Source organism: Podarcis liolepis, assembly GCF_965112155.1.
Source record: "Podarcis liolepis genome assembly, chromosome: 3".
Classification (NCBI taxonomy): domain Eukaryota; kingdom Metazoa; phylum Chordata; class Lepidosauria; order Squamata; family Lacertidae; genus Podarcis; species Podarcis liolepis.
Window position 1 is genome coordinate 58670630 of NC_139557.1, and position 16184 is coordinate 58686813.

At 41.4% G+C, this 16184-nt stretch overlaps 1 protein-coding gene across 1 annotated transcript in view; it reads right to left on the reverse strand.

The window, feature by feature from the left end:
• The window catches only part of RSPO3 (R-spondin 3), a 57216-nt gene that overhangs the window by 16718 nt on the left and 24314 nt on the right, over positions 1-16184 (reverse strand). The window contains exons 2-4 of the mRNA XM_083497972.1: positions 13199-13387; positions 12057-12203; positions 9194-9391 (exon numbers count right to left, since the gene is read on the reverse strand). Of these exons, the coding sequence (XP_083354098.1) occupies positions 9194-9391; positions 12057-12203; positions 13199-13387 (534 nt within the window). The remainder of the gene's footprint in view (positions 1-9193; positions 9392-12056; positions 12204-13198; positions 13388-16184) is intronic.

Below are 16184 nucleotides of genomic sequence, written 5' to 3' on the forward strand. Positions count from 1 at the left end.
TGACCCAGCAGCGTATGCAAAATGTCAACACTGAGATACGGTAATTAGCTTCATGTTAATTCTGAAGCCTCAGCAGCCTGGAGAATAACCACAAAGAAAGGGCATTAACCGTAACCACATTGGTGTCATTCACATGCTGTTGCTAGAGGATCGTGCTGGCGTGATACGCCTCAGCTACAAGAGTCTCAGCATCTGCTCCAAGTTCCTCAAGGCAGCATGTTTTTTGATGTGGGGACAGGGAAAGAAGCAGACTGGGAGTGAAATGCTTTGCCTTCCTCCATACACATGTTTCATATTTTGAATACTAGAGGCAGGTTATCCTCCACTGCAGGTTACAATTTTGTTACTACCCCATAGGAATGGGAAGAGGCTTTGTAGCTCTGAGCTGCACCTAACTCTTTGCCATCCAAGACTCCTGCTGCACTATGCACTGTACACTCCTGATACACTAGAATAATCCAGGGCAATGCTGCGTTCTGTGCACACACCCTTTTCCAATACAGGGAATACTGGGCATAGCTGTCAAGTGTCCCATATTTGAAGGGACAGTCCCTTATTCCAGTGCCATGTCCCGCTGCTCTCCCTTATTGATGGATGTCCCTTAAATGTTGTCCCTTAAATTTCAAAGGAAGCAGCTCCTCTCCCTCCCTCCCTGCCAGCCAGGGAGGAGGGAGGCTCCAACAGTGTTGCTTGGCTGTGTTGCTCACCCAATAAGAAGTCTAAGAATGACTGGGGGGGTGGAGCTTGCATGCCTTGTGTGTGGCTAGTTAATGCAAGCTGAGGGGGGTTTTGAATGCTGGATGCCATTTTGTTGCACGTGCTGCTGCAAACTTTGCAGTGTAAAGCCAGGCTGGGGAACCATCTTAAGCTGAGGCTGCATAGGCCTTGTGGTGCATGTGATTCAGATTCTAGTCAGTTGAACCTCTGGTTACAAAGTTGGTTGGACAGTGTTCTCAAAGCTACCAGCATGAGTTTGACCAGACTGCAGGAGGACAGGAAGACTGGAGTGCCTGGAACAGGTGAGGCTGCAGGTCCCTTATTTTGGCTGCTGGTCCCTTATTTTCAAGGCTGCTGGTCCCTTATTGTCAAATCTGTAAGTTGACAGCTATGATACTGGGCTAGAGCAAAACAGTGGCAGAGAATATTGCCAAAAATATTTTGTGCTAGTAGTAAATAAAGTATATAAAGACAAGACCACAGCATACATTTGAAGCACATCCAACATACATTTAAAGCTCATTATTTTCTACAAAGAATTCTGGGAACTGTAGTTTATTAAGGGTCCTGGGACTTGTGGGTCTATGAGGGGTAAACTGCAGTTCCCAGGATTTGGGGGTGGGGGGAATGTCTTGTGCTTTTAATATATGTTGAATGCACTTCAAGTGCATGATGTGGATCTTCCCTAAATGCCAAATGGAGATGTTATAATTAACATGCTGAAATCATACTGCCAAATGAAAGTGCATCTTAGTTATATGAACTGAGTTGTGTTGATGAAAGGTTTTGCACAATCCCTTTTATGTTTTAAAATCTTGGACAGCTGTGGGTTATATCCAGTTATGGCTATTCACTCACTCAACTTATGCCACTTTGGGTTGAAACAACCTTATCCCTACTGAGATCAGTAGCCCATCTAATTTGGTATTGTCTCCTCTGTCTGGCAGCAGCTGTCTGAGGGTTCAGCCAAGGAGACTTTCACAAACTCTTCTGGAGTTGCTGGGGACTAACATGGTCTCTTTTGCATGGAAAACTATATTTGAAGTAGAACAGCCTAGGTTGCCAAAGATACTAAACCCTTGTACAACATTCTGCTGGGAAGGGAAGGGCAGAGAAAGGAGCAGCAGGCATAGTTGCTTGAGATCCTTCAGTGCAGAGAGAGAGATGGACCCTTGTTTGCTTAGTAAGAGGTGCCCAATAAAGGCTGCATATATTTACAAAAGAGAGAAACACACTGTCACATAATCCACAACTGAAGGCTGATCCTGAGAATAGGCTTCAGAACATTCTGTAAGTATAGAAATGCCTATACTGCCCTTCCAAAGAAATTTCCAAGACAGATTACATTAAAAGAAGAAAAATCCAATTAAAATACAAGTACAGGCAGCGACCATTTTGCTCGCATCCAATTGATGCGCTGCTGCTGATCCATGGGTCTTTTTGGACTTGGAAGAGGGCAGAACAGGGGCGGAACAAGGTGGAACACAATGGGATGGGCTTATGCATGCTCTAGCACAGAGCAAAATGGTTGCTGCCAAATAAAGGCAACCAGCAGGGCTAAAATTATTTAGAAGTCATGGTGGCTGAAGACTGCCCTTTCCTGGCACCAAAAGGACAACAAAGTAGGCACCAAGCATACTTTCCTGGAGAAAGCACACCATAGTTGTGTTGCCATCACTGAGAAGGTCCTCTTCCAGATACCAACCCACCTCACCTCACAGGGTGGCACCCACAGAAGGCCCTTATTTACCTGGTAAACTGTCAGAGGGCACTTTGAGACTGAGTGGGGGTAGAATCCTGCTGAAATTCCTTCTTCTAACTTAATCTATATAAGGAGCATGAATGTGCACCTCTTTGCCACTGGCCACCGTAGTTATAATGTCTTCATCACCATGCTGGGATCTGATAGGAAACTGCAAGAGGAAGATGCCTGGGTTCTGATGAGGGCTCTCTTCTTGAACCTGGGGCAACCTCTTGCAATGTTTCTAGTCAATGGTTCCCAAAACGCCTATGTGAGTCCTCAGCTGTTGAATCACAGCTTTTAAAAAAAGCAACCTTAGCTTGTACCCTTTAGTTATACTAATAATAAAACAATGTAAAATAATACTAAAAACCAAAAATACCCTCTGTAAAAGAGAAGGCATTTCTTATCTACAAAAAATACCCAAACCTGCAGGCATGACATGCCGTATTTTTCCGTGTATAACATGCCCTCATGTATAAGACGACCCCTATTTTTGGGGAATCCAATTTAAGAAAATGGGGGGAGATGGCTCAGAGTTGTTGAGCTTTTTTTGGGGGGGTGCCAAAAATCACTCACCAGACTGACAAATGCTGCCATGCTGCCAATTGCACGCGTCACAGAAGCCATAAACCAGCAGCTGGCAAGCGCACGGCCAACTGACGCAGCGGCAGCCAATCCATAGCAGCCATTGCCACAGCCACCAATCACCAACCCAATTGACGCAGCGGCAGCCAATCCAAAGCAGCCCTTGCCACAGCCTCCAATCATCCACCCTATCACTGCTGACAAGCTCCTGCTCGCGGCTGCAACTAATCGCCCGTCCCCCCTCAGCACTATCCACGTATAAGATGACCCCTGATTTTGAACATTATTTTAGAGTAAAAAACCACCTCGTCTTACACACGGAAAAGTGTGGTAATCATATTGGTAGTGTAATAGTGATAGGGGTTACTCGTGCGTAAGTTGCCGCCACTCCTGGCTAGGTTGCCTGGTTAAACCTTTTCTGTCTGGACAGCCCTTCACTTTGTGGCTGCCTCAGTCGCTAGCAGAATCCGTCAGTGGGTGTTTCTTAAACCTTTTCCAGCATAAAAGCTGTTTGACGCCAAGTCTCCTCCTACTCTCCCTGCGTGGAAGTCTTCTGCGCAGGGAGGGTGTGGGTAGCGGAGGACCCGTGCTCTCCTCGCTGGTCTCCGGCGAAGAGTCCTGGAGCCCTCTCGCCGATTCCCCCATCTGCCCCCCTTTATCCCTGGTGTTACGCTGATTTCCTTCCCCAGCTGACGAGCTGCCTCTCTCCCTGCTGGGCCCTTCTCCAGCATCACTTGGGAGCCTTGCCTCCGCCTCTGGCTCCGATGTCAGTTCCCTGACAGGTAGGTAGGAATGAAAGAGCTTCCAGAATAATATTGCAGCATGCTCACAGCAAACATACTTAAAAACTATATAACAGAAATTTTCAGACACATTTATGAATGTTTCTGAAACTCACTATAAATTCATGAATTCAAATCATACCGCCAACATAAATTTTGGTTGGTAAAAGACTGTTCAGTGGTAACACCAAAATACTTCGATGGAAGCCAAAGTCAGTGGGACTTGATTGCTTTGGATTATTATCAGAAGTACTCTGGTTTAACTTTTTTGCATATGTATGTCAGCCTGTAAAATATTTTGTACCCTCTTTCATATTCAGCCTAACCTATGCCTAGTTAGGATATTTTATTCAGAAGTCTGTCTGACATCCGAGCAAGGCATCTTATTCCAGGGCACATGTGCACAGAATTGAAAACTCTTTCTCTTTTAATAAACTGCATTATGCTGCTTCTGTTGTTTTTCTCTGGAGCAGTTTCACAGAATGTTAATTGAATCTTTGCTCATAAACAAAGAAAAGTGAACAGAGATGAACTCTGCAACAACGTGTCCCACAGGAACGCTAAATGAGCAGCCCACTTTTCTTTGCAACTCATTGCATTTCACTGATGTCCGAATCTGTGTGGTATGAGAGTGGGCGTAAATAAGAGGAATTTAATTGCTTAATTCTTTGAGCCTGCTGGTATTGTGTTACATTGTCTTCATCTAAAACCACAGCAACACTAACACTGAGGAATGGCTTTGTGAATTTTAGCTAAACAGTGTTCTAGGAAATCTACTGAAAGCCCAACAGGACGTCCGACTGGACTCTGTATATACAAGAGTCAACTGCATATTTATCAGATCCGGTCTACAAATATGTTGGATGCACTACATGGACACATATACTAATTAGGGATGGATGAACTGATCTGAAAAAATAAATAAAACTATTAGATGTGGCCAAAATTTTGGCCTTCCTCTCTTCAAAACCAAATGAAATCTTTATATGAATTCAAATGTTTGACATAACTTAAGGCATTTAAAAAAAAAAAAACCCTTCCCAGACCCTCCAAGTGTCCCTATTTTCCAGGGACGTCCCTGATTTAGAGAAGCCATCCCGGTTTGTCCCACTTTTCCTTAGGACATCCCTATTTTCATTGGAGAAATGTTGGAAGGTATGGAGTTATCTGACCCCTGAGCCATCTGAAGGCAATCCTGTATAGGGAAGGGTTGTTTTTTTAATGTTTAATGCTTTATTATGCTTTTATATATGTTGGAAGCTGCCCAGAGTGGCTGGGGGAAACCAGTAAGATGTGTGGGGGATAAATAGTAAAATTATAATTATGGAATGGGATGTCCCTATTTTCAGCAGAGAGATGTTGGAGGGTATGCCTTCCATCATCAGATCACTCAAGTATGTGGGTTTGCAAACTGTGTCCCCAGGATTGCTTGGAAATATATCTGTAGTTCCTCAGTGGGAAAGGCAAGAGTAGTAAGCAAGCTTTCATGAAAGACATCTTGTTCACCTTTGAAGATTTTCCACTTTGGCTGGGTGTGTTCCAGACTTTGCTCCCAGATTCAGTTCACATAAGGTTAAGGATGAGTCCTAGCAGGGCTGACCAGTACAATGCATGTGGCCTAAAATATGATCCAGAACTATCTGCAATGCATAAAGAACCCTTGGCAGACAAGTAAATGTGAAAAGTTTCCCAAAGATATTTCAAAAGTCTGTGGCTTTGAATAAAGCCTCTTCCAATTAAAAGTGTTCCAACTGAATCCCTGTGGGCTACATATGGGCAAAAGATGAACCATATGTAGGAAGCAGGTGCATGTTGACACCTCATTCCAGCAATATATCTATAACCACTCATTGCCAATGGAAGAGGACAATAGTCACATTTGCACTAGGCTGCCCCTTTTTGCCCATCCTTTCATACCATCTCTGAACTATCCTGAAGTGCTGGATTCTATAGCCATTAATGTCAAGTGAAATATTTCACTACAGCTTATTATATTTTAGAAGTTTATCATCTCATATTCTCTTAAAGTTCCCCAAATAGTACTTAACAAAAGGGTATTGATAATTGGACGTGTAGGCATATCCCATAAAATAGATTCCTGGCTCATTCAGGTGAACAGACACATCATAAAAGGTGTGAATATGTAACACTGGTTTCTTGCAAACAACTTTGAAATTTACATGCTAGCCAGTAGAAACCAAGGCCATTTGCAAAAAGTGAAAATTGCTAATGTGCATTTATTTTTAGAAGTGAAAAATCAATGGAAAGTTAATGGAGTCGTTAAATAGCAAATACTTCCTTAGCGTATCTAGAATACCTCTGGAAATCACATTAATATAATGAGCTGTTGGGATCCCTTTAGAATTGTGCATATCAAACCAGTTTGCAGCATGCAAGTCACTAAGTGGGGCAGGAAGGATAAAGCAATGAAAAAGAACTAAAAGGTACTGTGGTTTAGTAGAAAAGAGATCAGACGAACAGGAAGGCACATAAAACTTTTACAGGGTGTGGTCCACAAATCAACTGTGCTGTACAGCACTGCAGTACACAGCACTGTGTTCTGCTGATTACTCTTCCTTTTCTCCCTTATTATAACCAGGCACAACAAGGATCCAGATACCACATGGCCCAGCATTCATAAAACAGCCTTCGACACTAACTGTGAGTGGTGGAAGCTGTTGCAATGACCCTTGGCAGGCCTGGCCATCTTCTGATCCACAACTGCTCTGTTATATCATAGCTGTGGGCTGGGTTGTGTCCCCACTCTGACTTAAACTTTTGAGTTTTCTGAGACCTGGCTCACTGCTAACAGTCTTCTACGTTAATACATATTGACACCAGGGAGGCACCTTCACTGTATTCTTTTGAGTGCCTGTTAAAGACATTTTGTTTAGGCAAACCTCCCCATATACTGTATGTAGAATATTGATGTGTGTTTTAACATATTTTATCACTGATTTTGATTTTTTTAAAAAATGTTTTAAATAGTTGCTTTTAACCATCTTTACCAATAATTTTATTGTTTTATTCTTTTTGTAAACTGCTTTAAGTTTTTTTTAAAACAATCAAGAGGTGTGTACATTTTATGAAATAAATAAATGCAAAACAACACAAGACAGAATTTTTAAAAACACATCACACACAAAGGGATATTTTCATGAAAGCACCACTCTAAAGAAAAAAAGAGTTTCACCAAACGACTATATAGGACATGCAGCAGTCAATTCAATTGGCTATAGTTAGAAACATCACAGTTTTCTACATACGACCTAGGAAAGTAGGGGTAGCAACCAAAACAGGTGGATACATGGGAAGGACAGGAGAGGACCATGCTTACACCAAATCCCATATTTCTTCAGACCTCAAATATGTTTTCAACAATGGCGAAACTTTAGGCGATCACAGAGTTGGGATAACAACAATTCCATCTATAAAACTCATTTCAGGGTTACACCTACTGCCCACTGCCCCATCCACATCATTACAACAGAATATAGGATATGGCATAACTATGCACTCAATCACAACCCATAAGACTTGTCTATAAACTCCCCAACAAAGGCCATAACTCAGATGACAAAGCATTTGGCATGGGGCTATATCTCTCTGGCCTCACATATCATGAACACTTAGAGCACACAAAGAAGAATTCTGGCAATGGAATCCATAGAGAAAGGGCACTTTACATACAAAGGGAGCACTTGGCACAAACAGCTAGACCTCTCATGACACACAAATAGATGTCTGCCACTACTATTTGGCAAGGGGAAAGTGATAAATGATTAGGCCTGCTATCTAGTGTAGCTAGTCTACCAGGCAAAATGGCAGGGGAGGGTTGATCACAATGGTTACCAAAAGGGCTAGTTGGTCTATACATGAATTAGGCTACCGTCTCACATAGCACACCTTGATTAGCACAGAAACGACTCTCTCTCTGGGACACTCTGTGTTGGGAACTCTCTTCCAGGAGGCGCTCCTCTCCCAGATTAAACCAGGAACCTCCTGCATGTAACATCTGAGCTGTTCCACAGGGCTAGGCCTCCTTCTGCAGCCATGGTCATCCTGGTTTATGTATTGGTCATATTGCAGCTGAGACATTTCTCCATGAATGTCATATTACGTATCTGCCTTCAGTTGACTGATGGCTGAAGAAGTTGGGTGCTTCTTTGTGGAGTGACCCAAAGTCCTGGCAGCTTCCTATTGTTTGTCTCTGACATGATTGCTGCTGGCTAGAAATGCCAAAGCTGAGTGGGACTTCTTGGCATTCCCTATGGTGGGCCTTGAAATCCAACCTGTTTGCATGCCCTATGCACTGAGTTTTGGGGAAGCTATCCCACAGGGGGTATGTTTGTGGCTTTCTTTGCTGCACGCCCCAGTTTTCTGCCTGGCAAAAAGCTCCTTTCTCCCCACTTTCCACAGAAAGACTTCTGAACTCTTTCGGCAGGCCTCCATCCAAAACATCTACTGTATAGGGAGGCTGTGTCCTATACAACTTTGTTTCCTTTGTGGTATGCAGTCGAAAAGCTTCAAATGTGGGTGGTGTGACTCAAACCCCTTCCTGCGGGGCTTTTATGGTCCTGCTGTTGACTCAGCAGTGAGAGCTTGTGGAGTGCAGGAGTGGGGATGTTGCTGTGGCATCATGGAGGGGGGAGGCTGGCAAGCTTTCCCTATGACTGAATGCATTGTTTCCACCTACAGTATATCTGGCCATCATGAAGGCAATGCCATAATGTTGTCACATTCACTCCATGACACTGCCGCAACATCCCTGCGCCAGTCAATATGGGGGGGGGGGTTGTAAGCAGTGCTCCTGTGCGCATAGTGGTTGTCACTGTTGTTCCATTCTGTTCTTTGGGGAGTTGTGTGTTTTCTTCCTCCTGTTTTGGATCAGGAAAGGATATGGCAGGCACTGTCCTGCTGCTGCAGCAGCTTATATCCTCCCTGCACCCCACGCCATCCGGCATAATTGGACCATACTTGGAGTAACGGCTTGCTTGGTTAGTCATCGTATTCAGCTACTCACAACTTGTAAACACTGTAGCTAATATTGCATTCAGAATATCCAGCTATTCTCTAGTCTTCCTCTGCCAGACTGTTTAAACAGTGACTTAACTCCAAGTGTCACAACTGAGGAATGGCATAATGGCATAAATGACTCTTACAGCTTCCGGATAATACCTTGTTTAAACAAACCTTGTTTAAAGGAATGAAAATCATGAGTCAACATTCCCAACATGCCAAGTTTTAGGATTTTCTCAAACCAAAGTACTATTAAGCCCCAACAAAAATTCTGACGAAATCACGCCTTTATAAGGAATTGGTATTCATCAGTTCAAAAATATGAAAGAATAATGATCACAAGTACCTGTTTGTCCTGTCTGGCATCTCGTTTTCGGTACAATACATTTTTTTGTCTCAGTTGTATGTGGGCATGGTTTGCCCTTTGTAGTAGGAAGTTGTAAGATTTCTCTTTTCCTCGTTTCATTCCCCCTTTTGAAACCGCACGTTTTCCCTCTCTTCATGCATGGACTCCATGGGCTCCATTCACTAACTTTACAATGCACTGCAACAAAAATATGACATAAATTAAGTATGGCCTCTATAAATTTAAAGTGGAGACGCTATATGTAGTTTTTTTGTTACACACACACACAGACACACACACACACACATCTTTAATAAAAAAATAATTTAAAGAAAGCAAGTAAGTATGGCCAAATAGCCCCAAATTTATGCAGAACTTACACAATATACCATATTTTTCGCTCTATAACACGCACCCAACCATAACACACACGTAGTTTTTAGAGGAGGAAAATCTGTAGGCATGCCACCCGTAGGCATTTCCTCCATAACACGCACAGACATTTCCCCTTACTTTCTAGGAGGAAAAAAGTGAGTGTTATGGTGCAAAAAAATACGGTATTCTTTTCACACCTTGCACATCACATATTTAATCTACATGTGCGTCAGAGGTCTAGAGAAAATTAATCTTTATGATCTTGAATTTATGTTTTCTCAAAGGCTTGTTTCATATGAGGTGCTTGCTCAAATTAGAGTGTAAAAGCTAAGGGCAATTTCATGGAGTAGCACTGCCAACTTTTTCACTTTCGTCTGTTTCTGTGCCATTAGCAGCATTCTGATCCATAAACATTAGTAAGTGGTAATGTTTGTCTCCATGCTGCAGAAAGCTTAACATAAGGATAGCCCTGCTAGATCAGGCCAAAGGCCCATCCGCCCCAGTATGCTATTCTCACAGTGGCCATCCAGAAGCCCATGAGAAACCCACAAGCAGATCCTGAGTGCGACAGCTCTCTCCCCACCTGTGATTCTCAGCAACTAGTATTCAGAGGCTTGCACAGTGGAGGTAGAACATAGGCATTGTGGGTAATAGCCATTGTGACTAGTAGTTCATTGGTTGATGCAAGATCATCTGTTTGGGCCAGTTGGAAACCATCACCTAGCATGACACTGGGTTTTCAGTGCTGTTAAGTAAGACAACTTGAACAGCTTAGCAAATAGTTAGCTGCCAAACAAGTATTGTATCATTCAAGTATTTCAGATAAATGTAAGATGCAAGATTCAGCAACAGAGGTCCTACTACTAATGGTAACTTTATAGTGATGGCTTTAGCACATCAGTGTGATTAGACATAACTTGATATGTTCTGTACTCTTTGAGACATATTAACATGGGCTTTCGGAGGTGTGATTCTGTTAATTTGGTGAGAGTCACACCTGCTCGCAGCAGAAAGCTTGAATCAATATGCTAAGCATGTAATCTAGTAAACACAACTCCTAAGAAGAAAAAGCTTGAACTAAATGAATAGGCTTTCACTGTAAAGTAGCACTGGCTGAATTGATTCCTATGTACAGATTTAGGCATTGGTCAAATAAACATGGTTCTTGCAGAATGAGGCCATTGAATGGATCCAAGTTGTGACCAGTCATCTCTGACTAAACACTTGCAATGCCTTATAGAGGATGTAGACATAAGTTCATGTGTCAAAATATAAATGCACACATAAAAAATAGATACACTTGAACTGTATGGAAGCACCGGGAGCATCCAGAGCAAAGGGGAAGAGAATGAACAGCAACCCTGTCTCTGTTGCTGCTTTTAAGAACTGCACCAGGAAATAATACACAGTGAGACAGATCATCTACTACAGGGTCTAAGAAATCTGATTGCCACTTCCTGCACTTGGCACTTTTGAGGAACTGGTTGCTGGTTGTAATAATAAACTGCGCCAGAAAGTTTTGTCATACCTGCCTCTGGTTTATGTATTTTAACACAGGGGTGAGGAACATGTAGCACCCTCCCCCAGATGTTGCACATTTCTCATAATGCCAGACCACTGGCCATGCTGGCTGAGGCTGAAGGAAGTTGGGAGTTCAACAACATTCGTATTGAATTGTTATAAGTGGGTGTGATCTTCTATATTCTGCTTTTTTTCCAGCTTGTAAACCACATTGTGTATAGAAAGGTGGTATGCAAATTAAAAGTGAAATGAAATTAAAGCATCTGATGGGCCACTGGTTTCCCCCCCCACACACATAAATATACATATACATCATATACATATACATATGCATATACATATTATATAGTGAGTTTAAAATGGCACAACTGTTAGAATTGGAAAAAAATGAATTATTTATTTGGGTTGTGGTATTATGTTTTGAAATGAATTGGTATTTTAGGATTTAATTCAAATGATGCAGCCCAGCTGCTCATGGTGGCAGTAGCAGAAAATCTAGGGAGGGGGCAGGACAACCAGGCTTCACCCCATTGTGAGTTCCAAGCTGGCACAGTGATCTTGATGAAGTCTGATGTTGGTGATCAATGTCTGTAAGACTGGCTTGGGATCCAGTGCATCCCATCCCACCATGCTTTTGAAACACTCAGTTTACTGTATTTCAACTAGGATCCGCTAGCAGGAATACTACCATACACCAGCAGGCCTCCACCATACTCATACAACCACAGAAAAAGTTATGACAACCATCATAACAAGTAAGTCCACAGAACAACCCCCCCCCAAAAAAATCTTTCAAATGTCTACAAAGGTGGGAAACCCCTTTTCTGAAGTACAAACATTTTATTTGTGAATATTTCCCCGTTGCAAGATTTAAACTGCATGTCTAAGCAAAAACCAACAGAGACTATATTCCACAAATGGAAATGATGTACTGGGTACAGCTTTTTGGGACAGACAGCTTACTCACCAATATTGTTGCACTCCATAGTGTGGTTGTTGGTTTCCAGCCAGTCAGGGCAGTTTCCAAGGCACTTTCCAAGGTGTAAGTAAAACCCATTTCTACACTTTGTGCAGAAATTTCTATTGAAGCAGGTTTCACAGTCAGCTTTACATTCTGAAGGGCGAGAAATAAGCAATTACTATCTTCCATGTATACCATGATCTACTTAAGTTAGTGTGATGCCATATGCAAGACAGAGTTTGTATCTGTTAGGGATCAGCAACTGAAGATGCTTGGGTCAACCCCATTGCAAGAAGAATCTGGCTGGAAGGACTGACAGTTATAGCACTAGGCTGGCCCATGATCTACCGGTATCTGCTTCTCAATGTGGCTAGCTATAAAGCTTAGTGCATCCAGACAGAATCATTTTGAGTGGTTAAGCCTCTGGAAGCACACTCATCACACTATGTCCCAATGTATAATTTTCTGTCCAGGATCAAGGTTCAAGGAAACAGGGTCTGTGACTTTGCAACATCACAAAACCCATTACCCACATACTACCATAGTAGTTTTACATCTCTTTTAAAATGAGGCTTGCCTTAGATAAAAAACTTTTATCATTCCTACCATAATTATTAATAACAACACAACAAACATTTAAATACTATGCTACTTTATTTTATTTTACTTTTTAAATAGCAAGACAACCAGCCAACAGATTGTACCCTAGGAGAGACCAATATTTAGCATTTTATTTTCACTGTGCATAGCCACTGCTTTCTCTCCCTTAGCCAAACTCAAATAAATTGGATTCCTAGGCTGTATCAGTTTCTTCTAGCATTGAGGGTTATGCTTAGTTACATTGCTAACTTTAAGTGAAAAGTTGATAAGGAGAGGTGAAGGACTGGAGCTCCCTGGTGGAGACTGGGAATTTGGCTGGCCATCACTCTACTCCCAAGTAAATGGATGGTAAGTCACTGAGAGCCTCACTGCCCCCCCCCCCAGGTTTGACAGAGAAGCAGGTGGTGTCAAGAAGAGAGCAACACAACAAAGGGGCCCATTGCCAGTGGACTATCTGATGGGGTAGCGTTGGAATAGTGGCTCATATCTATGACAAGGGTTCACAAGAAAGCATAAAAAGAGTAGCTGCAACTTTTCCTTCAACTTACTTTTACACTCATTTCTTTCTGGGTACCGTTGTCCATAATATCCATTGGGGCAGGATGAAAAACACATCCCTATCTCTCTAATTTGACTCCTCATCAGGAAAAAAAAGAGTCGAGGTTTACATGTTAAGCATCCATTGAACTGGGAACATGTTGCACATCCTTGGCAATCTTGGCTCATATCGAGATTCACTAAGAAGAAAAGTAACACAAACAAACAAAGGGGAGTTAGCTAGATAGCATCTCTGTAATCCATAAATCTTCTGCTGAAACCGCATTAGGGTTTTTTTTATGGTTTTGGGTTTTTGCAGCTTGGAACCCCACATTTCACAAGGGGCATTATTTCTTTACTATGATTAATAGTATCACTCTCATGCAAAATAAAGCTCTGCAATCCTTATGAAAAGAGAGAAAAATAACAAAATATACCAGTGGCCTGAACATATATATGTTTACTTGGAATAATACGTTGTGCGCAATGGGGCTTACTTTCAAGGAAGTGTCTGTAGGATTGCAGCCTCAAGAACATGTGCATGTTATTCATAATTCTTACTAAATTATATTCCTTCCAATAAATTAACTAGACCTTACTCCCAAGTAAGTAGATTGAGGACAGGATCATTCTGTGATATTATGGCAATAAATATTCAAATTTTAAAAAGAGAGACTAATACAGCCTTAATCTTTATCCACTGATCCAGTAAGTTTGCCCCCCCCCCCAAACTGTGCTCTAGGGAATTCTGTGTTTTGCAGAACCTTACTACTGAGAGGAACAATAATAGTAGATTATTATACTACTATTAAAACCATCAGTGTTACCTATTGCTTTCCTATATCTCATACTGTGGGGATGTTCAGATTGCAGTCTTACTTCATTTGAGGCAATGGTGAAGCCCAAAAGGCCTATCCAATGCCTTATGTAAACTGAACATGTGACCTAGAACATGCTGGAGTTTTATAACAGACACAAGGAAGAGTTCCTTGGCAGAGGAGTCATTTTGAAAAGCAAAAATAGTCACAGTATAGAAAAAGTAGCTTCATTTGCATTGGCAACAGAGAAATCAAAGCAATATTATGCAGATGTGAATGTTGTATGTTGTTTTAAGAATATTTTAATTTTAAATTTAATTGTTTTGTAATTTGTTGTGTTTTGGCTTACTTATTTTATTGTTTGGTTCACCTGGTCTTTGCAATCTTGCTTTTGTTGTTGCCTATGTACTAAAAACAAACCTTGAACTAAGTTTGCAATCAGCAAACTTGGTTCTTTGCAATCTTGCTTTTGTTATTGCCTATGTACTAAAAACAAACCTTGAACTAAGTTTGCAATCAGCAAACTTGAACCAACAATACTTGGTTCAACCAATCCAAGAAGAACATCAGAAGCCATGAAAGAAGAAAAATCAATAAGAATAACCTGTTGTCTTCTCCACATTGCATATGTATGCATAATCATCACCAATGAGACCTAAAAATGAGAAGGTTCAAATACGTATACTTTCTTCACTGTCCTTCTGAGCCTAAACAATTCTGAAGACTATATCACTGAAACTAAACTTACAAACGTTGCTGTTTAATATTGAAAACAGCATTTTTGAAAAGCAATTTGTTCAGCTTCCAAGATATTGGTCCACTTCAGCAATATACTATTTCAATGTACAGTCATACCTCGGGTTAAATATGCTTCGGGTTGCGCTCCATGGTGACCTGGAACGGGTTTCGCCGTTCATGCATGCGCAGACGGTCAAAATGACGTCACACACATGTGTAGAAGCAGCAAATTGCGACCCACAGACGCGGGTTGTGGATCCCGTTGGTATCCAGAGGTACCACAGCATGGCATACAGTTTTCCATTGGTTGACAATATGCTTATTGGTCTGTAATTTACTGGGTGCAATTTGGAGCCATTTAAACAAACTGGCACCACCACTGCTTTGAACCCATATGGCCAGATTTAGCATTGTGGGTAAATAGCCTGGTGAGAGTTGTGACACACCAATCAGCATAAGAGTAGAGTAATTCAAATGGAATAAAAACTAAACTGGAGGTATTCCAGGTTTAACTTGTGCTATAAAATTAAATATATCTGATTCTAATACAGGTTCCCAGTCTTGCAAAGATGTGACCATTTTGGATTTCCCAATACAAGTAAGTGTGATTTCCGACAATCTGTTTTCTCCAGATCGTGATCCAAGGGTTGGGTCAGGTTCAGATTGTTCCAGGTTAGGTCAGGCTGGTCTGAACCACCAAATCAGGCGCTAAATCAGATGTGGCTTTGGGGCAGGTATATGCAGTCCGAGTACGAAATGTTAAAGACCAAATAATATATCAGGCAAAATGTGTCTGTTCTTCAGTAACAGGTCAAACACCTAAACCTGCACTATGAAAACTGGGATCTTGAATTTGCTGAGAAATGTTCCAAGAGAAAATCTACCAGAGAAGTATGCAAAACTTATTCAGTCTGTTAAGTTTCTTTACCACAAGAGAAATAGCTTTGATTAGCCACATGAATGACAACTGGTTTGAGCTTAATCCAGTTGGTTTAAAATAAATAAATAAATAAAATAATGGTAGTAATAATAATATAATATTAAAAACATAGTCAAAATAAAAAAATTCCTTCCAGTAGCACTTTAAAGACCAACTAAGTTAGTTCTTGGTATGAGCTTTCGTGTGCATGCACACTTCTTCAGAAGAAGTGTGCATGCACACGAAAGCTCATACCAAGAACTAACTTAGTTGGTTTTTAAGGTGTTACTGGAAGGAATTTTTTTATTTTGACTATGGCAGACCAACACGGCTACCTATCTGTAATTAAAAACATAATAATTATTTTCATATTGATTGAAAGATTTTTTCCCCCTCCTCCAATATACCATCTAGTTTCTCCTATATTTATAGGTCAGTTCAGGAAGGAATACAAATAATTCCACAGGGGTCAATGTACCTTGAGGTTTATTTGAATGGAAAATCTGCACGACATAACAATAC